We start from the raw sequence: 26745 nt of genomic DNA, 5'->3' as shown, positions 1-26745 counted from the left end.
AAAGCTAATAAGGTTAGAAGACAAAAGTAGCAAAATCATGAATATCCACAATAAGGAACTGTTGTTTAGCTGCCAAGTCGTGTCCGACTCTTTTGTGACCCCATGGACTGTAGCCTGCCAGGCTCCTCTGTCCATGGAATTTCCCAGGTAAGAATATTGGACTGGGTTGCTATTTCCTTCTCCAGGGAGTCTTCCTAACCCAGGGGTTGAACCTGTATCTCCTGCACTGGCAGGCGGATTCTTTACCACTTAGCCAGCAGGGAAGCCCAGTTAAGGGATCCACAAAATAATTAGATATAAAATATAAAATCAAAAACAGTAATTGTGAGGGGAGGAAAGTACAAATGCAGGGCTGTTAAAAAGGGCTTGAAAGTGAGAGATCAGCAACTTAAAACAATCATGTATATATACAGATTGCAAATAATCTATGACAAGACAAAAAATACAATAAAGACTGTCTCTTCAATAAGTAGTGCTGGGAAAACTGGACAACTACATATTAATGAGTGAAACTAGAACATTTTCCCACACCATATACAAAAAATATACTCAAAATGGATTATAGGTCTAAATATAAGACCAAAACCATAAAACTCCTAGAAGGAAATATAGGCAGAACACTTTTTGAAACAATCATACCAATACCTTTTTGGATCTATCTCCTAAAGCAAAGGAAATAAAACCAAAAATAAACAATTGAAAGTGAAACAAATGAGACCTAGTTAGACTTAAAAGCTCTGCGCAGCAAAGAAAACCATCACAAAAAGACAACCTTTAAAATTAGAAAACATCTGCTAATGACATGACTGACAAGGGGTTAATATCCAAAGTATAAAAACAGCTCTACAGCTCAACATCAAAAACACAAACCCCAATTTAAAAATGGGCAGAAAATCTGAACAGACATTTTCCCAAAGACATACAGACAGCCACAGGTAAATGAAAAGACTCTCAATACTGCTAATCAGAGAAATGCAAATTAAAACCACAATGAGATTATCACCTGGTCAGAATGGCTTATCAAAAAGACCACAGATAACAAATGTCAGTGGAGATGTGGAGAAAAGGGAACCCTTGCACACTGCTGGTGGGAATGTAAATTGGTGCAGCTACTGTGGAGAACAATGCAGCAGCTTTTCAAAAAGCTAAAAATAGAACTACCATACGACCCAGCACTTCCACGTTTGCTATATATTCAAAATAAAAGAGAACACTAATTTGAAAAGACACGTGCACCCCAATGTCCACAGCAGCATTATTTCTAATCACCAAGATAAGGAAGCAACCTGTGTTCATTAACGGATGGATAGAAAAAACATGGTTTATGTACACACACGCTGGAATACTACTCAGTCATAAAAAAGAATGAAAATTTTGCTATTTACAACAATATGAATGGACTTTGAGGGTATTATGCTAAGTGAAATAAGTTAGAGAAAGACAAATGCTATATATGATATCACTTATATATGGAATCTACAAAATAAAAGTAGTGAATGTAACAGAAAGGAAATAAACTCACAGACACAGAGAATACACTAATGGTTACTAGTGGAGAGAGGGACAAGACAGGGATGGGGGTTAAGAAGTACAAACTATTATGTATAAAATAAAGCAACAAGGATATACCATACAACACAGGAAATACAGCCAAATTGTATAACCACGTGTTTAGTCACTCAGCTGTGTCCTGACTTTGTGACCCCATGGACTGTAGCCCACCAGGCTCCTCTGTCTGTGGGATTCTCCAGGCAACAATACTGGAGTTGATTGCCATGCCCTCCTCCAGGGGATCTTCCCGGCCCAGGGATCAAGCCTGGGTCTCCCACATTGCAGGTGGATTCTTTACCATCTGGGCCACCAGGGAAGACCTATAAAAACTATAAATGGAGTATAAAATTTAAAAATTGTGAATCACGATGTTATACACCTAACACTTATATAATATTGTACGTTAACTGTATCTCAATTTTAAAAAGGCTTTAAGAAAAAATACTGTTGTTTACTTCAAAGCTGCTAACAGAGTAATCGTAAAAGTTCTCATTACAATAAAAAAAATTGGTAAGTTTTAGGTAACGAATGTTAATTAGACATACAGACTTAAATTGAATAAAGTAGGGAAACCCACTAGACCATTCAGGTATGACCTAACTCAAATCTGTTATGATTATACAGTGGAAGTGACAAATAGATTCAAGAGATTAGATCTGATAAACAGAGTGCCTGAAGAACTATGGACAAAGGTTCATAACACTGTACAAGAGGCAGTGATCAAAACCATCCCCAAGAGAAAGAAATGCAAAAAGGCGTTTGAGGAGGCCTTACAAATAGCTGAGAAGAGAAGTGAAAGGCAAAGGAGAAAAGCAAAGATATATCCATCTGAATGCAGAGTTCCAAAGAACAGCTAGGAGAGATAAAAAAACCCTTAGGTGAACAATGCAGAGAAATACAGGAAAACAACAGAATGGGAAAGACTAGAGATCTCTTCAAGAAAATTAGAGCTACCAAGAGAACATTTCATGGAAAGATGGGTACGATAAAGACAGAGACAGTATAGACCTAACAGAAGCAGAAGATATTTAAGAAGAGGTGACAAGAATACACAGAACTGTACAAAAAACGTCTTAATGACCCAGATAACCATGATGGTGTGATCACTCACCTAGAGTCAGACATCCTGGACTATGCAATCAAGTGGGCCTTAGGAAGCATTACAACAAACAAAGTTAGTGGAGGTGATGGAATTCCAGCTGAACTACTTCAAATCCTAAAAGATGATGTTGTTAAAGTGCTGCACTCAATATGCCAGCAAATTTGGAAAACTCAGAAGTGGGCACAGGACTGGAAAAGGTCAGTTTTTATTCCCATTCCAAAGAAGGGCAATGCAAAAGAATGTTCAGACTACCACACAATTGCACTCATTTCACATGCTACCAAAGTAATGCTCAAAATCCTTCAAGCTAGGCTCAATTTTAGAAAAGGTTTAAAAATACTTTTTCTCAGTATGTGAATCAAGAACTTCCAGATGTCCATGTTGGATTTAGAAAAGGCAGAGGAACCAGAGATCAAACTGCCAACATCTGTTGGATCATAGAAAAAGGGAATTCCAGAAAAATACCTAGTTCTGCTTCACTGACTACGCTAAAGCCTTTGACTACGTGGATCACAACAAACTGTGGAAAATTCTTAATGAGATGGGAATACCAGACCACCTTACCTGCCTTCTGAGAAACCTGTATGGAGGTTAAGAAGCAACAGTTAGAACTGGACACGGAACAACAAACTGGTTCAAGACTGGGAAAGGAGTACGTCATACATCAAGTCTGTGTATTGTCACCCTGCTTATTTAACTTACATGCAGTGTACATCATGTGAAATGTCAGGCTGAATGAAGCTCAAGCTGGAATAAAGATTGCTAGGAGAAATAGCAACAACTTCAGATATGCAGATGACACCACCCTAATGGCAGAAAGCAAAGAGGAATAAAAGAGCCTCTTGATGAAGGTGAAAGAAGAGAGTGAAAAAGCTGGCTTAAAATTCAACATTCAAAAAACTAAGATCATGGCACTTGGTCCCATCACCTCATGGCAAACAGATGTGGAAAAAAATGGAAACAGTGACAGACTTTATTTTCTTGGGTTCCAAAATCACTGTGGACGGTGATTGCAGCCATGAAATTAAAAAACACTTGCTCCTTGGAAGAAAAATTATGACAAACCTAGAGAGTATATGACAAAGCAGAGACATTACTTTGCTGACAAAGGTCCCTCTTATCAAAGCTACGGTTTTTCCAGGAGTCATGTATGGATGTGAGAATTGGTCCATTAAGAAGGCTGCGTGCCGAAAATTGATGCTTTCCAATTGTGGTGTTGGAGAAGACTCTTGTGAGTCCCTTGAACAGTAAGATCAAACCAGTCAAACCTAAAGGAAACCAACCCTGAATATTCATTGGAAGGACTGATGCTGAAGCTCCAATAAATTTGGCCACTTGATGCAAAGAACTGATTCACTGGAAAAGACCCTGATGCTGGGAAAGACTGAGGGCAGGAAAAGAAGGGGGAGACAGAGGACAAGATGGTTAGATGGGATCATTCATCAGTGGACATGAGTGTGAGCCAACTCGGGGAGATAGTGAAGGACAGGGAAGCCAGGCATGCTGCAGTCCAAGGGGTCACAAAGAGTTTGACACGACTGAGTGACTGAACAACAAGATATACTGTGGTATCCTTTTTACAATATACACAAATAAAGAATCATATTGTACACCTGTATAATAATATATCAATTATACTGCAATAAAGATTTATAATCCTGGAATTAAAGTCTGAATTAGATGTCTAAGGATGTGTATGATGACACTTATCTGATGACTTAAATCCAATATAAAAGGAAGCTACCATATGATATCAAACCCAAACACCTCAGCCTGGCTTTTCTCTCAACCTTTTCTTTTTCCCTTGAATTGAGTTTCATCTGAATAGCTAAAATCTGAAAGCAAGTAATTCACTTTTTATAGATACAGCCTTTCTACATGCACTGGCTATCACAGAATACCATTTCTAAAACCACCATCCCTTTCATCTGACTCTCTGCCTTGAAGAAACCTTCTTGCATTACCTACACTTCACTCTGGTATTCTGCTCCTCTGCCCACCTTAATGCCAAGTATAAGTCTATGGCCTACTGTCTGACCTCCCAGGCTCAGGCTCTTTGAACACAATTCCTTGGAAAGAAGAGTCTATTCTTTGGAATTAAGGGTACTGAAGCACAGAAGGATTTCAGAGATGGTTTCGTTGAATTCTCTAACTTCACACTGGAAGAAACGGGGGCTCAGAAAAGAGAAGGGACTTGTCCTAAGTCACACAGCCGGTACAGCGTCTGGAAGAGAATGTGGGACACTTGACTGCCATAATTTAATGTACTTCATTTAACTCTACCATTCCTGTTCTTCAACTCCAAAATATACTTAACTGTGGGCCTGATGTTTTCCTAATTTGGGGGATACTAAGACAAATATGATGGAGAAGGCAATGGCACCCCACTCCAGTACTCTTGCCTGGAAAATCCCATGGACGGAGGAGCCTGGAGGGCTGCAGTCCATGGGGTCGCTAAGAGTCCGACACGACTGAGCAACTTCACTTTCACTTTTCCCTTTCATGCATTGGAGAAGGAAATGGCAACCCACTCCAGTGTTCTTGCCTGGAGAATCCCAGGGACGGGGGAGCCTGGTGGGCTTCCGTCTATGGGGTCGCACAGAGTCGGACACGACTGAAGTGACTTAGCAGTAGTAGCAAGACAAATATGAAAAGTTTTATTACACATTTCACTTATTTGTCTTATTTACTGACTGCCCCACCAGTAGAGTATGCATGCCGCGAGGGAAGGGAGTTGTGTGTGCGCCTGTTTAGCGCTGCGTCACCACTGCCTGGCAAGGGAAGGCACCGCACACACACTGGCTGAGTGTATGAGGTGGCTGCTGCCCCTGCAACTCAGTTTACGTAACGTCAACCTCGAAAGTTATTGTGCAATGTTGAGAATGGTGTTAGTGAAATAAGGCAAGGAGACTTGTGGGAATACAGAGCCTCAGAGGCCGGGCTTTGTACAGAGTGAGTCTTCCAGGGACAAAGAGGAAGAGTATTCCAACAAAAGAAACTATATGGTGTTCCCTGGTGGCCTAACGGTTAGGATTCTGTGCTTTCACTGCTGCAGCCCAGGTTCAAGCCCTGGTCAGGGAACTGAGATCCCTCAAGCTGTGTAGCACAGCCAAAAAAAAAGAAACTTGTTTGGCCAAAAAGTCTGTTTGGGTTTTTCTGTACCATCTTATGTAAAACCCAAATGAATTTTTCAGCCAACTCAATATATGATGACAAGAAAAGAGCACGACAACCAGGATGAGCAGAACAGAAGTGGAATGGCTGGAGGACGGCGAGGTGAGAGGCTCAAAGCCGGCCTGTAGGTAAGCAGTAGACTGTCGGAAATGGGGCCTGAGCCTGGGAGAAAAACTGCCTCTGGATGTACAGACTTGGTTGAAACTATGAAAGAAATGAGTCACCCAGCTTGGAAAACTATACTTAGTGGGTATTCTGAATGTGACTAGACTGTTAAGCTGCATCCACGCTTTTCTTCCTAGGGTATCAAGTCCCACATGTGCATTCATGCATGCTAAGTCTCTTCAGTCATGTCCGATTCTTTGCAACCCTAGGGACTACAGCCCACCAGGCTCCTTTGTCCACGGTCTCCAGGCAAGAATACTGGAGAGGGTTGCTATGCCCTCCTCCAGGGGATCGTCCCGACCCAGGGATCGAACCCGCGTCTCCTGCATTGCCAGGCGGCTTCTTCACCACTACTGCCACTTGGGAAGCCCCACACGTTACCTGACAAGCTTGCGTACGCCTTTTGCCCATGCACCTGGGACTCCCACTTGATCCATTTTGGACCACTGTTCATATTTAGTGGGTAATGGTGGCATTCTGGAATTTCAATTCTGATATCCAGTTAGGGCTCTCTATTCTTCTCAACTTTTAAAAACTCCCAGGTATAACTATTTACATTTTCATACTTGTATGCTGAATAATAACTGATATTTAAAGTTTAATTACTCACCATTACTTCTTAGAGAAAAGGTGTGTGCTGTGTCTCCAAGTCTAATTATTTCACCAGTGGATTCCGCTTCATCTCCATCCCAAGAGGAGCCCAATGCCCCAGACGATAAGGAACACCTGAAAGAGTTTCCTCACTCACTCACAGCCTGGCCCGACCACAGGGCCCTTCCAGACAGGATCCCGAGAACTGCCTCAAGTAGCCTGCCTACGAATGCTCACACTGGTCATCGCTATGAGAGGAAAAAGGGAGACTCTCCCTTTTGCTGCTTATCTGATATATGCATGGTGGGAAAAGCAGTGTATAAAGTGTCAAGGATTAAATGTATAAGAGAAGACACACAGAGAACAATAAATATTGGTTACTTTAGGGGTGTGAAGGGAATCTGGGTAGGATATTAATTTTGTACTAAACATCCTTCTGTTGTTTTACTTTTGCACTTATATACTTTTTTAATCTAATAATGAAAAATTAAGTCAAGAAATTTATTTTCTGATAGTCTTCTTTAGACACATATTCTACAATGTGCTATATTTACATAAGAAGGCTTTGCTTGTGCTTTTCAAACCACGACAAACTCCACAAAATGATAATCAGATATTTAAAAGAAAATCTTAGTATCATATTCAACCTCTACTTAGTAGAAGTATAATCAAGCCTGTTACAACGTTACATTTTGCCTATGAAAGCAGCACAAATTTAAAAACTCTGGCATTTAACAGGCAACAATGCCGGTGGGTGGCCGCTAGCGCAGCCCCCAGCACTTTCATACTGCTGGTGGATATGCAACACTCACAGCCTTTCTGCAAAGTCATTTGGCAACTTTGAATCACCCTATATCATTTACAGTCTTTGAATACAGCTTAAACACACGAAAAGAGAAGAAAAATTAAAGTATGTATCACCTTAAAAAATAAATATATATTAAAAAACTACCTCTACTGAAGAGGAGTGGTTTAGTAAATTATGATGCATCCATTTGCACAGTATATTATACAGTGACTAAAAATCATTATAAAGAGTTTATCAAGTTAGGAAAAGACGTGTTAAACTTTAAAATTTAGGAAACAAAATTATACAGACAATATGGCTAAATCACAAAAGAAAAATATAGTTAAAAAAAAGACTTAAAAAAAAAAAGTTAATAAGCAGTTATTTAGTTCTGAATGATGTAGTTCATCTTATTCTTTGTTTTTTGCTTCTTTTTTGCTCCAAGTACTTTCCAAGTATTCTGCAAGGAACATAAATTACTTTGGTGATCAAGGAAATGTTTTAAATTAAGTAGGCGGTTAATGCTGAGATTATACATAGCTCAAGGTGCTTAAAACTCTCTCAGGGAGGTTTAAAACACGAGAAGTTAGTAAAATTCACATTAGCTTTGCTTTTTGCTGCCATTCTGGTATACTGTGTGCAATTTTAATTCTTAATAGAAGGAAAAGCATAACTTGTTTTAATTAAATTCACAGACATTGAGAGCTACCTCTCAAAAGAAACTCTTTTCCATGATGATCTGGATTCTTTAGTATTTTCTCGATCTTCCAAAGGGTCTCCTCGATGGGATTCTTTAGAATCCTGTCCAGTTTCACCTGTTTGGAACAGATAAAAACAATACCAAAAAAAAAAAAAAAACCACACCCCAGGTTAAAAAAAGAAAAAACAAGTTAATGCAATTATTTCTCTACAGGGCAAGCATAGAGGTAAGGACAGCAAAATACCCCAACCCCTTACTGGTCAACTAGGTACCTGTGAGTGAAGTAAGAACCAAATCAGTACTCGCAATGAGCGCGCACTACCTGGGTAACAAAGAAGCAACGCAAGCGCTGCTCTCTGAGCAGAGTCTACAGTTGTACTAGCAACGTTTTCTTCTTTAAGCTAGGTGGTAGGCTCATCATTCTCATACCTCTCCATCTGTAAGGGATGGCTGAGGCAGAATGACTAGGGTGTAGCTTCAGAAAAACATGACTGTGTCAGCCTGACTCAAGCTCCCAATCATGCCCTAGCCAAAGAGAGAGACCACAGTAAGGTGTGGATGAAATTCTCCTTAAGGCTATCGACCTTGGGAATTCCCTGGTGATCCAGTGGTTAAGACTCTGCCCTTCTGCAGGGGTTCATCCCTGGTCAGGAAACTAGGACCCCACATGCCATACCGAGTAGCCAAAAAAAGAGAAGACTATCAACCTTTTTTCTACCCCAATACACTAGAGAAATACATCTTCACAGTGGCAGTAACTAAGCGATTCCAGGAGGTATGTGGGTGAAATCTCCTACTTCACATCTACCTGTCTGCATATTCTCATCCCACTTCTCACCTTTTCCTATTTCTATATTCACCAAACAACGTTAGTCAATATTCATTGTGTAGTAACTCTGGGCTAGGCTCAGTACTACACCACTTATGTGTATCTATTAACCTTTCCTACAACCGTGAAAGAATTTCCGATGGAGAAAACTGCAGCTTAGAAAGGTTCAGTCACACAGTGAGGGTGGAAATTTAGTCATACAGTGGGCAGCAGCACTGAGTCCACTTTGCCTTCAAATTCCTCGTTCTTCAGTGGTAAACGATCATGCCAGGTCAGAACAAACTGCCCTATACCTGACTTGACTAGTAATAAATATTTCCTGTTATTAATTGCCATTTTGAGATTCTGATCAGCTCCAGGTAATACTGCTGTATAAATCTGGACCTGCAAAGTTGAGAACCAGACTTCAGAAAACATTCTCCAACTCCATGTGAGCAACTCCCTCCTAGCAGCGCTAAGCTCACCATAGCCTTCTGACCTCCCCTGGAAGATTCCCCACTCAGCATTTCATTTTTTACCAGCCTCGCATAGAAGTATCTCTCAGTTCTGTCCTCCTCTCCATCCCCATTATCATCCCCTGCTACCTGTAATCAAGTACTATGTCATAAAAACTGCTGTCTTAGAACGTTTTGAATCAGTCAGTCTCCTACAGGTAGTTTTCTTCCTCCTACTTTTGCTGCTAAAATGACTAGAAAACCATAGAGCATTGAAATACCCATGGCAGCCTTGAATTAGGTCAGGTTTTTTTTGTTTTTTGTTTTTTTGTGTGTGGCAAAAGTTTTATTAAAGTGAAAAAAGGACTGAAAGCTTCTGACATAGACATCAGAAGGGGGCAGAGAGTGCCCCTAGGTCAGGTTTTTTTTTGCATGTCATTTACTCCCTCCCAATTCTCTTACAATGCTTTTTATTGTACATACTTATGGCACTCTCCCTAACTTGAGTATAGGTTTATTTGACAGCAATAAATATGGCATGCAGCTTTGACTCTTCCCAGCGTTCCTATGTTGATATTTAACATATTAATATATTACACACTCAAGTTTTTTGAAATTAAAATAAAAAGAAATATACAGTATAGGGTGTCCTTCAAACTTTCCTTCTAGGCCTTATCTCTATATGCTTTTAAATCTTTTCAGCAACAAGGATAAAAAATAGAAAACTATCTCTAAAGAATTTAAGATTAATTTCAGATGTTATAATCATGGCATAGGTATCAGCATTAACAATGTGAGAATTAGAAATCATGAGCCTGCCTCCATTTTTTGTCTTCATTTGTACTAGAATTTATATAAATTGCTATGGCTGCTAAAACCTTTGTTTTGGATAACTTCACAATAGTAAACCTATTCTGAGTCATATATTATTCACTGTATATTAATGTTGTTGTTGTTCACTCAGCTGTGTCCGACTCTTTGTGATCCCATGGACTACAGCACGCCAAGCTTGCCTGTCTTTCACCATTTCCTGGAGCTGGTTCACACTCATGTCCATTGAGTCAGGGATGCCATCCAACCACCTCATCCTCTGTTGTCCCCTTTTCCTCCTGCCTTCAATCCTTCCCAGCATCAGGGGCTTTTCAAATGAACTGGCTCTTCATATCAGGTGGCCAAAGTACTGGAGCTTCAGCTTCAGTCCTTCCAATGAACATTCAGGACTGATTTCCTTTAGGATTGACTGCTTTGATCTCCTTGCAGTCCAAGGGACTCACAAGAGTCTTCTCCAGCACCACAGTTCAAAAGCATCAATCCTTTAGCGCTCAGCCTTCTTTATCCAACTCCCACATCCATACATGACTGCTGGAAAAACCACGGCTTTGACTACATGGACCTCTGTTGGCAAAGTAATGTCTCAGCTTTTTAATATGCTGTCTAGGTTGGTCATAACTTTTCTTCCAAGGAGCAAGCGTCTTTTAATTTCATGGCTGCAATCACCATCTGCAGTGATTTTGGAGCCCAAGAAAATAAAGTCTGACACTGTTTCCATTGTTTCCCCATCTATTTCCCATGAAGTGATGGGACCGGATGCCATGATCTTCATTTTTTTGAATGTTGAGTTTTAGGCCAGCTTCTTCACTCTCCTCTTTCACTTTCATCAAGAGGCTCTTTAGTTCCTCTTCACTTTCTGCCGTAAGGGTGGTGTCATCCGCATATCTGAGGTTATTGATATTTCTCCTGGCAATCTTAATTTCAGCTTGTGCTTCATCCAGCCTGGCATTTCACATGATGTATTCTGCATATAAATTATATAAGCAGGGTGACAATATACAGCCTGATGCACTCCTTTTCCAATCTGGAACCAGTCCATTGTTCCATGTCTAGTTCTAACTGTTGCTTCTTGACCTGCATACAGGTTTCTCAGGAGGTAGGAGAAACCTGTATGCACTTTTGTATTATTTATTGATCAATCCAAATTGGTAAGACATATAGGTCCTTTTTTTTTTTTCAGTGGTAAGTAACAGTGCATGAAAACCTCTAAGCACTTTTTTTTTTTTTTTAATTTATTTCATATTATCTGGCTGCATTAGGTCTTAGTTGTGGAACCTGGGATTTTCAATCTTCAGTGCAGCCTGTGGGATCTAATTCCCTGACCAGGGATCAAACTCAGGCCCCTGTATTGGGAGTACAGAGTCTTAGCCACTTAACTACCAAGGAAGTCCTTAACTTTCTTCTGTACTATTTCTTCAGGATAAATCCCTAGAAATGGGATTTATGGAGTCAAAGATTATGAATAACTCCTATACACTAGTGATACAGTTTAAATATAACCAGAATACTTTTGGAAAATATTAATAATACAGCAATAAAAAAACATAAAATCAAAATTTCACACAACAAACTGTTACAATTTGGGGAAATGAATTATTTGAAGAGTAAAATAAAAAATACTCAAGCTGTCACAAACCTAGGTGTAAGCTGAAAACAGAAACATACCAACTCTTTCTGTTGATGCCTTGGCAATATCCAAATTTGTGCAAAAATGGCAGTTCTGACATGGGAATTACTGAGTAAGGAATTTCATGTAATAATAGGACAATAAGCAATTTTAACTAGATTTAGCTTCCTATATTTGCTTTAAAGTAATTTATAAGCAATACCCAAGTTGACAAAGGATGTGATGATTAGATGAGTTTCAACCACTTCAACAGTGAGAACTGAAACTTAATTTACAATTAAATTCATCAGATACAGTGTATTAGTGATTCTAATTCCTAAGGAGAAAAATAGGCAAAAAGATAAAAGATAAAAAGGGAGATAACAGAATATAAATCAAGCCAAATTTTATTCTTAAACTTACTTTTCTCGTGAGATGTTTCACTGACGTGTTCTGTAAGATACTCCAGCAACCCATCAAATATTTCTAGAAGATTCTTAATAGATTCTTTATCTCCTTTCACTATATTTTCTCCTGAACACAGAATACAGAGCTATTAAAAAAAATTAACCAAGAAATTGAAAGCCTCATGATTTTGAAATGGATATACCAGTATAAAAATATTGTTCAGGACACAGGATTATAAATTAACCCAAAAGAAAAAATGACAGTGTAAATATCAAAAATATCAATTTCCTGATACTTGATTATATTTGAAAAATGTAGTCCTGAATATTATGGGTGATAATTCATTGGCACAGTCCTTTATTTATGAAGAAGCAAATTAAGTGAACTTCATCCTATAAGATTTATACTAAAGTATAAAACAACTAAGCTGAATTTTATTAGGCTGGTGAATATGGAATGATGGTGGTATGCCTTGTTCTGAAGACAAAAGCAGTAGAGAATATAAAACAAAAACAAACTTAAGATACCTTCATCAGGAATTCCTAATTTTTAAAATTTGTTAACTCCTATTTACTTACTACACGTTATACAATTTTTTAATTAAAAACTGAGCCGGTCCCCTGCATATAAAACTCCTTTTAATCTCACCTTACCCCCAACTCTCCAGCCTTACCTTCCATTATACCAACGTAATACCTAGAAACTAACATTTAAACTGTTTAAAGTCTCCAGCACAGTACCTGGCTCAAACAGATTTTAAATAAATGTTCAGTTGAAATGCTGACGAGAAACGGGCTGCAAAAGCATGAAAACTTGACGTGTTTAATGTCACCTAAAATGGACTCTGAGCAACCTGAGGTGTGGACGGAACTTAAAACTCCTGACACACTTGGGCTGTCCTTTGGGAGATTAGATTTGGCATGAATTCAAACAAGTATGGGAGAGGCGGAGTGGAAATTTGATATTTGAGATAATCCAGTCATTCATAACCTTAATCATGATGCAGGAAAAAAAATCCAAAAAACTAACCCAGGAATTTGATGTTTTATAACACTCCAGTAAAGACAGTCAATGTTTAATAGTTTTTTTCCCGTTTAAAACAACTGAACAGATATCTTAAGCCCTATGTTTTAAGTCCTATGTTTTCCGGCTTAACAAGATACACAAGCATACTCCAAGGACATATCCAAGACTTGTGGTTTCCAGGATGGGGAGCGTACTGTGCCAACCCAGCAACAAGACTGCCCGCCAGAACGCAGTGCTTCAGCGTGTAGGAGAAACTGCTTTAAACAGCATGAGTAAAAAGCTGCTTTGCAGTCTACTGGAGGAGGTAAGCAGTTTTGCAACTTTCTGTGGGGTGGGTATGAATTGTTAGAGGCAACTCCACATACCAGAAGTTCTATAAGCAGACACAACCTTGGTATATGGTATGTTTATACAGTAAATACAAATACCAAAAATTGCCCAATTGGCAGAGAAAGCCATTTCCAAAGAGCAGGGAAGTCCCAGCATTATCCCTCAAAATGAATCTTCCCCAAACTAATTTACCACATTTACTCACCTTGAACTACACTAAAAAACTTAAAGACAGTATTTCTGTAAAATTTTGCTCTTATTACTACCAAAATAAGATACAAATGTCCCATCCTGACTAAGATGTATCTCTCTTAATGACTGTCAAAGAATGAAACAGTATACACTTTCTCTTAGTGATTCAGGTATAGTTTTAAGACTCCAAAATTTCCTCTGTTCATTAGCTTGAAATAATTTACTGAAATAACCCTCATTTTCTATCTACCAAAACAGAGATTTACAAATGAATTTGTTATGTTTGGCTTTTGAATATAAGTATGGATACTGTTTTGGAAAAAGGCTGAAAAACAATTTACAGTTTTATTTATTCCGAACAGGTAATACATTCATATGGTTCAAAATTTAAAAAGTACAAAAGGTATAAAATGAAAAATCTCTTCCCACCCTTGTCCAGTTTATCTCATCGGAGGCAATCAGAATTAAATTTCTTACATGTACTTCTAGAGAGTCCTTCTGCATTCAATCAACTGCATATAACTTCTGAATTTGTGTTTACAAATAATAGCATATTCTGCAAATCAACATTATAACTACATATTTTTCTCATATAATATATATGAGATCATTTCATGAATATGGAACATCGTATTGATATATAGAGCATTATCAATTATCTTTTATAGCTGCAGAGTAGTTCCCTATAGGGAACTACAGTAATTTATTTAACCTGTCCCTATTAATGGACACTCAGGTGTTTCTAATTTTTAGTTACTACAAACAAACAGAATGGTAGCTATAAAGTAATAACAACAACAAAACACAATTCAAATTACCAGCTAGGATTCTGAGACCTATCCCAAACTCAACGTACAACTCTCCTGGAAAAGCTTTAAAGGATGTTGTCTTAACTATACCAGTGAATTGTCTTGGTTCAGTCTTGCTGTTTGGTCTATTTCACAACCTTACTCATTTGGTAAAACAAGGCCGAGTTCTATCCAACAAAATATTTTAGTAAAATGCTAAATTATCTGATGATTAAGTACATACCAACCTGTTATGTGAGACAGGCTGACCTGTAGGTAATCCAAAGCCAGCGAATCAATCGCTGCTTGCACATTGTGAGCGTCGTCCTCTTGATTCCTGGGAATAGCTATGAGATCTGTGGAGAAAAAACTATGTAATTTTGCATCCTATGCAAATCCAAGTTTTCATCTACCTGTCTCTGACCAGGCCTCTGAGCTCTGCCTAAACAGAGTGGGCTATAACATACAGATAAACAGAGCCTGAATTCCACAAAGTGGAATCTTTATTGGTTGAATAGTCAATCAACATATATATGGAGAAGAAAATGGCAACCAACTCCAGTATTCTTGCCTGGAGAATTCCATGGGGTGGCAAAGAGTCGGACACAACTGGACGACTAACACACACACACACACACAAAACACATATATGAACATGCTCCATAAGTGCCATGCTAAAGAAAGCTAAATAGATCCATAAATTCAAGGAGATGCTAATACTCTAATAAGAGAGAGAACCCGTGAGTTGGGACTTTAACCCAGGCTGCTTTCCATAAGAGGGAAAAAACCCATAACAGGTATGAAAGGAGGATTCATATATGTGCTGTTAAAGCAAGCTATTGGGAATTACTGGCATAAAGGCTTTTAAGATCAATATAGATCAGAGCAGAAAGATTTTAATGACAACTTAAATTTGGAATTTCTCCTCTTGTATTGAGGAAGATAAGTGTCTTGGGGAAGGAGGAAATAAGTATTTTAAAAGACTGATTCAATAACTACATGCCCAAATGGCAACCCACTCCAGTACTCTTGCATGGAAAATCCCATGGTAGACTATAGTCCGTGGGGTTGCAAAAAGTCAGACACGACTGAGCGGCTTCACTTCACTTTTGTACTCTAAAAAGATTAGTATCAAAGATACCAGCTGGAGGGTGTCCCATTATTCCAGGAAGTGATGAGGGCACTGACTCATAACAATGGAGGGGAGAGAGATTGTACAGAGCGTTAGTGCTTAATGGTTATAAACAATATAAACATACAGAAGTAGCAGAGGAATCTATGGATAAGGACTCTGAGATAGTCAACCAGGAACACAGTACAAACAACAATTCTTATCCATAATATTGGTTAAATACCAAGACTCAACAAGTCTTCAAATTCCATTCAATTTTAGAACCCATGCTTCCCTCATGCCTCAGTGCCCACAATGTGGGCGACCAGGGTTTGATCCCTGGGTTGGGAAGATCCCCTGGAGAAGGAAATGGCAACCCACTCCAGTATTCTTGCCTGGAGAATCCCATGGACAGAGGAGCCTGGTAGGTTACAGTCCATGGGGTTGCAAAGAGTCGGACACGACTGAGCGACTTCACTTTCTTTCTTTCACTTTCTTAGAACCCATGCAGGTACATTTACAGAGAAGGTGTGACTTTCACACAACATTATGAATGATTAAACAGTTGATGACCAAGGCAGTTACTATAGGTGGGTCTCCTAAGATATTCATTAAGGCAATGAATGCTATTATTTAGATAAAAAGAAGATAAAAGAGAAATCTCAAGACTTTATATATAAAGATCTAACTAAAAAGCACTAGAAACGTCTGGCTTAAGATAGAGACACTATTACTCCTGCTTTTAAGTATTCTTACCTGGTACCTTTTCTCCCAAAATGGATTGATAAAGAGCAATAAAAACATTAGCATCACAGTCTTCTAGTTCTCGAATCCTCAGGTGTATGTGACATTTCAAAAGAAGATTATTGGCAATAGTTATCCACTCTGTTGGGAAAGGAAGGAAAAGATTAGTCTAATACTAGAAAAAGTCAAACACATTTCTTTAAAAAATAACCTCCACAAACACAGACACTAAATTCAATAGAAGAGAAGGAATCTGATTGTTAGAGAATTTGAAGACCCTGCTAGGTGGGTTTTTTTTCAATTAAAAAAAATTTTGGGGGGGCTACACCCTACAGTATAAGGGATTTTAAATCCCTTAACAAGGATCAAACCTGCATCCTCTACACTGGAAGGTGGAGCCCTAACCACTGGACTGGGCATGATTTTTGAAAAGCTGTATTTAATTTCTTGGGATGACTTCCAAAAAGCTGTAATTTCAATTTAGTCAAAACTATGATGCAAATTCAATTTTCACTGCTGCAACCTAAAATCTTAAGTTGCTTACCATTGATCTCATTTTACTAACCATAGGTAGATGTTTTTTCAACACATTTACAAGTAAACAGGATGTCACAAACAAGACAGTTTGTTAATGATAATCTCAGGCTACTAGAAACTAATTAATGGATGTTGCTTCAAATTCCCCATAGAATTAGTCATGTTTTTAACCCAATTATCTTGTGCAAGTTGGAATTTCTCTGCTGCCCAAATAGGTGGTGATTAACCTAGCCTGTGAAGAACTAGAGTAATGGCACCAACACTACTGCATTTGTTAGTTCTATTTTTAATTATACTTGACATATATGAAGAGAGGCCTGGGAAATTCATAAAAACGCCTTTAAATTCAGAGCTGCTGCTGCTGCTGCTGCCGCTGCTAAGTTGCTTTAGTCGTGTCCGACTCTGTGCGACCCCAAAGACGGCAGCCCACCAAGCTCCCCCAACCCTGGGATTCTCAAGGCAAGAACACTGGACTGGGTTGCCATTTCCTTCTCCAATATATGAAAGTGAAAAAATAAAGTGAAGTCGCTCAGTCGTGTCCGACTCCTAGCGACCCCAAGGACTGCAGCCCTCCAGGCCCCTCCGTCCATGGGGATTTTCCAGGCAAGAGTACTGGAGTGGGTTGCCATTGCCTTCTCCAAATTCAGAGCTAGCATATTACTAACCTTATCGAAGTTTCCTGTGTACCATCCCTCCGTTGGGATTAGCCAAATTATTTCAAGGGCTTCTCACCCAAAGGTAATTTAGCAAACCTGAAACACTTGTTCTCTGAAATAATTGGCGATTAAGGGGCAAGTTCTTTTATTGTGCACGTTATCTTCAGTATGCTCTAGAAATAAACATGTGTATGTGTGGGACTGTCAGGGCACCTTAACTCCCTCTCCCAGTGACCATTACTTAACAGCAGACCAAACCATGACAACTGGTTTGAACGCTGTCTTGGAAAAAAAGATGAAAGCGTCCTAGACAACCCAATCAACTCGCTTTTCAAAAACTGCGCTACAGAAAGCCGGTAACCGTTGAAAGCACTGAAGCGGGAAAATCCACCACTATTCTGCTTTGGGATGACAACAGATTTTTAGAGTGCTAATACTCAGTCTCAGGCCCCGCAATGCAGGAGCAGAGGGCACACTCCCCAGAAAATACCAGTCTAGGCAAAGACACTTTCTGATCATTTACAGCCAACATGCTCGCGTGCTGCGGGCCTCGCCGCAGGGCCCTTGTCTCCCCACCCCAAAACAGGCTCGACAACTTCGAATGCGCCAGGGAGCGGGGCTAAGCCCCAGCCAGAGAACCCGCCAACTACGACCGGATTGTCTCACGAGCCCCTCCGGCAACCCAGAGCCACCCGAAGCCTCAAGACAAGATGGGGAGGGGCGTTCGGGACTTGGACTGAAAGGGGACTTGAGCCCACACACAAACGGGACTCCAGGCAGAGACTCACCAGCCTCTGAGCCGGCCATGTCGCGGAGGCAAGTTGCCTCCGGACTCCTAGCCCGGCGCGCGCGGGACGGCGTCCTGAAAGGGCCGCACGGAGCGGACCCAGCGCTGACAGGAGAGGAAGCAAACGAAAGTGCCGGGAAGGGATGCGGTGGAAAAGGGAGGGACGTTAAAACGAATTCTCGCTGCTGATTGGTCACCGCGGGGAGTACTTCCTTTGGCAGCACGTGCCGAGGTGGCGGTTTGCGAGCTCTAGATACCATTTTTCACCAGCCAGATCCCGCTCAGGGGTCCTGGGGTGGGTGGGTTTGACAGTTCGGGTCACCCAACAGCCCCGGCCAATTTCCCGGGGGCATTAGCACGGCACTTCCGGTGAGCTATTTCGTCTTGTACTCCTCCGCCGACGCCAACTGGGGAAGTAGTGCGTCCCGCTCACTCGGCGGGCGGGGCAGCCACGTGACAATGTCGGGCTCCGCCTTCCTGTCGCCCCAGTAATGGGCGTAAAGGCTCTTTGGAGACGTAAACATCTTCAAGGGGACCGAGTGGGTTGACGTGGGCTGGACATTTTATTGTCTGGGCTAGACCTGGAAAAGGGCCCAGTGGTCTCCCTGAAGTGTCAAAAACCAGAAAAAGGTGAAGTCAAGAGAGTGCAGGCTGAGGCATCCCAGTGGAGGACCGCGGCGGGGGGCCGGGGGGCGGGTACCATCCTTGAAAGGGGCGAAAAATCGGCAAAGGGGGGAGGGGCGAGAAAATGGCGGATCCCGGAACGCCGGCAGGCGTTAATACCTCTGCGCAGGGGCGGAGTGATTAGGTCATAGAGCGGCTCCCAGCATTCTCTGCGGCGGAGGAGGCGGGCCAGGCTATAAAACCGGCTGCCGGGACGCGGCCGGCACCTCATTCATTTCCACCGGTCTCTTGTTGGGCAGCCTTGGCTTCTGTCATCGTCGTCCCTCCGCCGCTGCCGCCCCCGCAAGGCTTTGCCGTCGCCGGAGCCACCTCCAGCGACTCGTCGCACCCGATTCTCTCCGCTTCGCTTCCCGCCAACCGCAACCATTGACGCCATGTCGGGTTATTCGAGTGACCGAGACCGTGGCCGGGATCGAGGGTGAGTGTGGGAACCGACCTGTCAGGCCCGGCGGGTGGGGGATGGGAGACCGATGAGGGTTGCGGGGGTGGGGTGGTGGGGGGAACTCGGCTTCTATAGACTATTCTTGGGCCTCCGCCGTCGAAAAGGGCTTGCGCCATTTTGATATTTGTCCAAACCTGGAGTTTTCATGTTAACGGTCCTCAATATTCCTTTTTGTTTGGGAGGGGGTATCGGGACCTTGATGATTTGGCAATTGTTCGGAGAATTTCGAGCACATTTTTCGAGGGGAGGAAAGCGCGGCGCTTCGAGGCAAAGTTGCCGCTATTAGATGTAAGCTTACAGGAGTTTTACGGAATCTGGGGGTTCTGTGGGTGCCGAGGGGGCCGCCTCCGAAGCCGTTAATGCGGCGATGTTTGGAGGGTGGCCGGCGCCGCGGGAATCGGCCATGTGGCTGAGCCGTGGGTACAAAATGCCGGCGGCGGACATGGCGGCGGCGCCTTTGTTACCCCGCCCGGCGGAGGAGCTCAAAATGGCAGCGTCGAGAAAATGTGGCGCAGAGAGAAATGAGAGACAAAGGGGGAAGCGCCGCCCCAGCGGGAACGCCGCCCGAAGGACTCCGCCCGGGCCGGGACTCCTCCCCCGGTAGTCTCCAGCTCCTCCTCCTCATTTTCCTTTCGTTATATAATTTTGCTACCTTGGTAGGAAGCCGTTTTGAGGGATCCCTCAACTCGATTGGCTTGCCTAACTACCCCCGAGACCATCCTCCGTGTTCTGCACTCGCTGCCTGTGTTGTTCCGCTACCTATTAAAACCAGAGCTCTTTGGTTCAGGACAGCTGCTAAGTAACATCTGTGTTAAGCTTCTGCTTTATTGGCTTTTTAAGGCATTTAATTCTTTTGCTCGTGGGAAAGAGTAGTATCTACCAGCTGTTGTCTGTCCTTGTATCTGAACTCCTAGAGCTTGGCCAGCCAGTTTCCGACCTAGTAAATCCCGGGCTGTTGATTTGTTTTCAATGGTGTGTGTACTTCCTATAACGGGAAATGAGGGAGATGTGGTACTAACTGTGGCTTTTGAAAGAATGACCGTCACTGAGAACAGCACTTCCACCTCCAGAGTCTTTCATTGAGTTTTAGCATGTGCGCAGGGATGGTAAAATAAGTCTGTACATGTTTGAAAATGCAATTTTTTTTTTCTCTAATTTTAGGTTTGGTGCTCCTCGATTTGGAGGTAGTAGGGCAGGGCCCTTATCTGGAAAGAAGTTTGGAAATCCTGGAGAGAAACTGGTTAAAAAGAAGTGGAATCTTGATGAGCTGCCTAAGTTTGAGAAGAATTTTTATCAAGAACACCCCGATTTGGCTAGGCGTACAGCAGTGAGTAATTTCATATGGTTTCTTCAGGCTGTAACTCAAGTGACTTTTAAGTTTGACTAGAAATGTCTTGCAAACTTAAAGGACTGTTAATGTAGATAATTATTAGCTTAGGGGTGTATTGGTTGTGTGTTTAGTTAGGGGGAGTGCTCATGAGATAAACTGAATTTTTATGGTTTCTTTTGTAGCAAGAGGTAGAGACATACAGAAGAAGCAAGGAAATTACAGTTAGAGGTCATAATTGCCCGAAGCCAGTCCTGAATTTTTATGAGGCAAACTTCCCTGGTAAGTGCTAGTTTTCCCCACCTTTTAAAAAAAATTCCTTTTCTCTTGGCATTATTGATGTTTAATTCTTAACATTACAGCAAATGTCATGGACGTGATTGCAAGGCAGAACTTCACTGAACCCACAGCTATTCAAGCTCAGGGATGGCCAGTTGCTCTAAGTGGATTGGATATGGTTGGGGTAGCACAAACTGGATCTGGGAAGACTTTGTCTGTAAGTTTGGGAGAACTTTTGAGTTATGTAACAGGTCCTGAAGAAAATGGATTGGGAGTTAAAAGAAACCAGAAGTGTTTTTAATGTGACTTCATTTTTTTGCTTTTCTCTTGTATAGTATTTGCTGCCTGCCATTGTCCACATCAATCATCAGCCATTCCTAGAGAGAGGTGATGGGCCTATTGTAAGTGTACATTGTATTCTCTTAACTTTGTTAAAAGCATAGAGATTTGTAGAATATACAGCAGAATAAAATTGTGGTGGTTTTATATATAGAGTTATGTTTTTCAGTGTAGGAAGGGACAAAGCTGCTTTGGGTATTGCCAGTGTAAATCATCTACCCGTGTAGCAATAGTAAATTAGCACTTGAAAACTAGAATTCAGGACTCTCCTTAAGGTGTTCCGCTTTCTCTTTCCTTAGTGCTTGGTGCTGGCACCTACTCGGGAACTGGCCCAACAGGTACAGCAAGTAGCTGCTGAATACTGTAGAGCATGTCGCTTGAAGTCTACTTGCATTTATGGCGGTGCTCCCAAGGGACCACAAATACGTGATTTGGAAAGAGGTATGTAACCAAAAAGGTTTTATTTGTCACTGATTATGCAGAAAGTTCTGGATGTTGTGGTAACATTTGTGTGTTTAATTAAAGGTGTGGAAATCTGTATTGCAACACCTGGAAGACTGATAGACTTTTTAGAATGTGGGAAAACCAATCTAAGAAGAACCACCTACCTTGTCCTTGATGAAGCAGATAGAATGCTTGATATGGGGTTTGAACCCCAAATAAGGAAGATTGTGGACCAGATCAGAGTGAGTGTCCTTTTAAATGTTGTGTCATGTCTTCAAACTAAGCTGTAAATTTGTTCTTGAAATACAATGACTTTTTTTTTTTTTTTAATCTAAAAATCTGTAGCCTGATAGGCAAACCCTAATGTGGAGTGCTACTTGGCCAAAAGAAGTAAGACAGCTTGCTGAAGATTTCCTGAAAGACTATATTCATATAAACATTGGTGCACTAGAACTGAGTGCAAATCACAACATTCTTCAGATTGTGGATGTGTGTCATGACGTAGAAAAGGATGAAAAGTAAGTGACTAACTCTGAAAACAACTCTACAAGTTGAGTCACTGTTGCACAAGTTATCTTAAGAGTGACTTTCAGTTGGGTGGAATCTAAATGCTAATTTGAAATCTGTCATGCTGAAAATTGTTTTGCTTCCTTCAGGTAATTGGCTATCACTATTTTTTTTTTTTTTTTAATTATTAACAGAAAGAGTATTGTCTTGTGGTTTAAGGGTAAAGGGTAGAATGGTTAAAAAGGTTAAGCAGGTGTTCTCTTGTAGCCCTGTGAGTAAAAGTTGGTGGTCTGCTCATAACCATGAACTTTTTAAAAAATTGAGAATATTTTTTCTTTCAAGGCTTATTCGTCTAATGGAAGAGATCATGAGTGAAAAGGAGAACAAAACCATTGTTTTTGTTGAAACCAAAAGAAGATGTGATGAACTCACTAGAAAAATGAGGAGAGATGGGTATGTGTGGTTGTCCTCCACTAAAGCAGATATTTATTGGAGCTGAGTTCAGGAGAAGGGGCAAAGTTTAATCAGGGTTGATAGCTCTGAGTTTCAAAGATGGAAATGATCTGGTAGTATACATGTATAGGAAAGACTGTGTGTACCTTGTTTCAGATGGAGTTAAAAGGGTTTGTGACCAAAACCCTTAAAGCACATGGTTAAAATCTACAAGGATTTAAATGTAATTTTTCTTTAATTTAGGTGGCCTGCCATGGGTATCCATGGTGACAAGAGTCAACAGGAACGTGACTGGGTTCTAAATGGTAAGTATTTTAAGTGCGGGGTCCCACTCCCACCCCCCAAAGACTTAGAATACCATTCATATTGATGGTTATATATGTGCTTTCTTTTGCAGAATTCAAACATGGAAAGGCTCCTATTCTGATTGCTACTGATGTGGCCTCCAGAGGGCTAGGTTAGTACAAACTCGAATTCATGGCTTGGTTTCCCAGAAGATACCCATATAATTTTTTTAAAGAAAGTTTATTGCTTTCTTTAACCTCTGCATTTTTTCTAAGTTTTTTTCATATAAAGGTGCAGTCTTTGTGGCAAGGCCTAGGCATGACAATCGGAGGACTCGAGGGGGATGGAGGACTAGTGATCGGCTGGCTGCTTCCAGTCGATTAGAGAGGTGAAAAGCTGAAAGTGTGCCAGTAATCTTCAAAAGGCAGAACATACCACCTCTGCCCCGTAAACTGTTCTCTCCGGGGGAAAAAAATGGAAGTTATCCTCACAGTTCACTGCCGTGGTATTTCTTCTGTCCCATGCTTTGCATGACTGCCATGGTACAGCATTGTTTCAAACTGTTTACTGTGATCTGTGGGTCTTTGAGTTTCAGTGAGTTTGCTGAAATGTCGAAGAAATATTTCCAAACTTCAATGTTCAATGAAATTTTTGTTCAAGTTTGAAATGGAGAGAGCAGCTTTAAAAGGTACTAAAAGCCTTTTACAAATTGGTGAGTACTGGCACATAAGATCTAGAGCAGGAGCAACTTCTCACACGTAGTCAGTGGGAAAAAAAGCAGTGCTTTGAAAGTTCCTCCCTCACCTACACAGTAGTCGTCATGTCGAGACCTGCCAGAGAGAGACACATTCTCAAGTGAATCCTGGCTTCTTGGAAGCGCTTGCCTAGACGAGACACAGTGCATAAAAACAACTTTTGGGGGACAGGTATGTTTTTCTTGCAGCTGCGGTTGTAAGGTCTTGGCAAGACAAGCAGTGTGGCCAGAATTTTGAACTTCTGATAAGTGTGTAACGCAAAGGACCATGTACATTTTTGTTGAAAGGTCCTCAAAATGAGAGCACACGAGGAGGTTGCTGTGAACTTTTAAGTGGCCCTACTGCGCAGAAGCATTCAGATGTCACTTGATGATCTGTAAGGGGACTTGCTAATTTGGGACTGTTAGGAAATACACACGTCCTTTGGACACACTCCATCATTGGGTGGGTAATAAGGTATACAGATGACGTGTGCTTTTTGTTTTTTTTTCTTCCCCCCCTTCAACCTCAATGGTATTCCTACAGGGAATGGATAACCATTTTAACTGTATTTTTTGCAGCCCATACCTTCTTGGGAATACAATTGTCTAACTTTTTATTTTTGGTCTGGCTGTTGTGGTGTGCAAAACCCTGTACATTGCTATTTTGCCACACTGCAACACCTTACAGATGTGGAAGATGTGAAATTTGTCATCAATTATGACTACCCTAACTCCTCAGAGGATTATATTCATCGAATTGGAAGAACTGCTCGCAGTACCAAAACAGGCACAGCATACACTTTCTTTACACCTAATAACATAAAGCAAGTGAGCGACCTTATCTCTGTGCTTCGGGAAGCTAATCAAGCAATTAATCCTAAGTTGCTTCAGTTGGTCGAAGACAGAGGTTCAGGTAAGACCAACCTTTGGTAAGTGGGTGTGGGGTCACATGATTATTTACAAGTCCATTTGGATGGGATTGGTGGGTGAGGGCAGAAGTTGAGAAAAGACTTCTCAAATTGAGCTACGAAATTCTTTTCTGTGTTAGTAATGATTGGTTCCATGGAAATAACCGGTTGGCAATTTTTTTCTTGACAGGTCGTTCCAGGGGTAGAGGAGGCATGAAGGATGACCGGCGGGACAGATACTCTGCGGGCAAGAGGGGTGGATTTAATACATTTAGAGACAGGGAAAATTATGACCGCGGTTACTCTAGTCTGCTTAAGAGAGATTTTGGGGCAAAAACTCAGAATGGTGTTTACAGTGCTGCAAATTACACCAATGGGAGCTTTGGAAGTAATTTTGTGTCTGCTGGTATACAGACCAGTTTTAGGACTGGTAATCCAACAGGGACTTACCAGAACGGTTATGATAGCACTCAGCAATATGGAAGTAACGTTCCAAATATGCACAATGGTATGAACCAACAGGCATATGCATATCCTGCTACTGCAGCTGCGCCTATGATTGGTTATCCGATGCCAACAGGATATTCTCAATAAGACTTTAGAAGTATATGTAAATGTCTGTTTTTCATAATTGCTCTTTATATTGTGTGTTATCAGACAAGATAGTTATTTAAGAAACGGGAAATGCAGAAATGACTGCAGTGCAGCAGTAATTATGGTGCACTTTTTCGCTATTTAAGTTGGATATTTCTCTACATTCCTGAAACAATTTTTAGGTTTTTTTTGTACTAGAAAATGCAGGCAGTGTTTTCACAAAAGTAAATGTACAGTGATTTGAAATACAATAAATGAAGGCAATGCATGGCCTTCCAATAAAAAATATTTGAAGACTGAATTAAGTGGAAATGGTACTTTATTTTACATATATAATGTCATGTAAAACTTTGCTTAGATGGTCTTTTTTTTTTTTTTTAATCATAAAACTAAAATTGACTGCTCCTTTCTATAATTCATTTTGGGAAGTGGGGAGATCAGAAGGCCCTTCTTAAAGTGATCTATTCCTATTGTAAGGATTAAAATGCAGTTGATTTAGATTGATTAGCAGTTCTAGGCTAAATTGCACAAAGGCTTTCTTTTGGTGCCTCCCCAAATCAGGTGAGTCATTTAAATAGTCTTAGAACGGTGAAAGGAGATACTAAAACAGGAAACAAGTGTATAGCCCCACCCTTAACTTAGATTGCTTAGTGAGAACATGGATGACTGTTCCTTTTGCAAATTTGTAATTTGGGAAAAGTCTTCAAATAACTTTTCAAGAGATTATATTTGTGCTCTGGGCTGTACTATTACTGAGGCTGAAAGACTTCCACCCTTGAAGATGGTTGGCCACAAGCTAAGACTGAATTCATGTCCTGTGTTCTCCTGCCAAGGGTAATACAGAAAGGCTAGTCTTCATAGGCCTCCTGGGGCTCTTACCTAGTCAAACTAGGAGTCATGAATGGCCAGTAATTGAGGGAACTCTGGAGGACTTCAAAATGTAAAATAGGATGTAAGAAATCCTCAAATTTAACGGGTTAACCTAGAGGAAGCCACATTGCCCAAAGCACAGTGACTGTGATACAGATCCTTTTGTTGGATCAACATGGGTTTATTGCTGAAAAGATCTGGTGGGTAGCTTTAACTCTGTCTCACCAACCTTAATACTTCATTTGAATGTCTTAGTTTGCAAGGAGAGGATAGGATTTTATGAGACTTCATTTTAAACTGGTTATTGAGGCTTTAATTGGTGTTAATGCCTTAGCTCTAAAATGTAAAACAAACTAGAATTTTCCAGGGACAAGACAAGGAATGGTATTTTTAGGACTGACACTGAAAACTGATGGACCCTTTAGTAATTTAACAGTTTTCAATAGCATGATTAGTCATTCATTATGACTCTTAAAAGGAGCTTTGGGGGGTAGGTTGAAGTATTTATTACATATTACTGTTTAATGT

General features: G+C 40.8%; 2 protein-coding genes across 3 annotated transcripts in view; one reads left to right on the top strand and one right to left on the bottom strand.

Annotated features, from left to right (window-relative positions):
• CEP95 (centrosomal protein 95) overlaps positions 1-18987 on the bottom strand; it is a 45140-nt gene extending 26153 nt beyond the window's left edge. Inside the window, exons 1-6 of one of the 2 annotated variants that reach the window (XM_061392395.1) lie at positions 18351-18987; positions 16382-16510; positions 14763-14870; positions 12194-12304; positions 8080-8185; positions 6603-6718 (exon numbers count right to left, since the gene is read on the bottom strand). In XM_061392395.1, the coding sequence (XP_061248379.1) occupies positions 6603-6718; positions 8080-8185; positions 12194-12304; positions 14763-14870; positions 16382-16510; positions 18351-18609 (829 nt within the window). In that variant the 5' untranslated portion in view covers positions 18610-18987. The remainder of the gene's footprint in view (positions 1-6602; positions 6719-8079; positions 8186-12193; positions 12305-14762; positions 14871-16381; positions 16511-18350) is intronic. The other variant, XM_061392394.1, reaches the window with a different exon arrangement.
• A 202-nt stretch (positions 18988-19189) lies between these two features.
• On the top strand, positions 19190-25648 carry DDX5 (DEAD-box helicase 5). The gene is made up of 13 exons (XM_061392406.1): positions 19190-19451; positions 20637-20802; positions 20988-21084; positions 21165-21298; positions 21417-21482; positions 21720-21861; positions 21946-22106; positions 22210-22382; positions 22714-22824; positions 23068-23129; positions 23222-23281; positions 24534-24758; positions 24944-25648. The coding sequence occupies exons 1-13, from the start codon at positions 19408-19410 to the stop codon at positions 25345-25347; spliced, it is 1845 nt and encodes a 614-aa protein (XP_061248390.1). The 5' UTR covers positions 19190-19407; the 3' UTR covers positions 25348-25648.
• Positions 25649-26745: the final 1097 nt, after the last annotated feature.

The sequence above is a fragment of the Bos javanicus genome, chromosome 19 (assembly GCF_032452875.1).
Source record: "Bos javanicus breed banteng chromosome 19, ARS-OSU_banteng_1.0, whole genome shotgun sequence".
In the NCBI taxonomy this organism is placed as follows: domain Eukaryota; kingdom Metazoa; phylum Chordata; class Mammalia; order Artiodactyla; family Bovidae; genus Bos; species Bos javanicus.
This window is presented reverse-complemented; position numbering and strand designations above follow the sequence as displayed.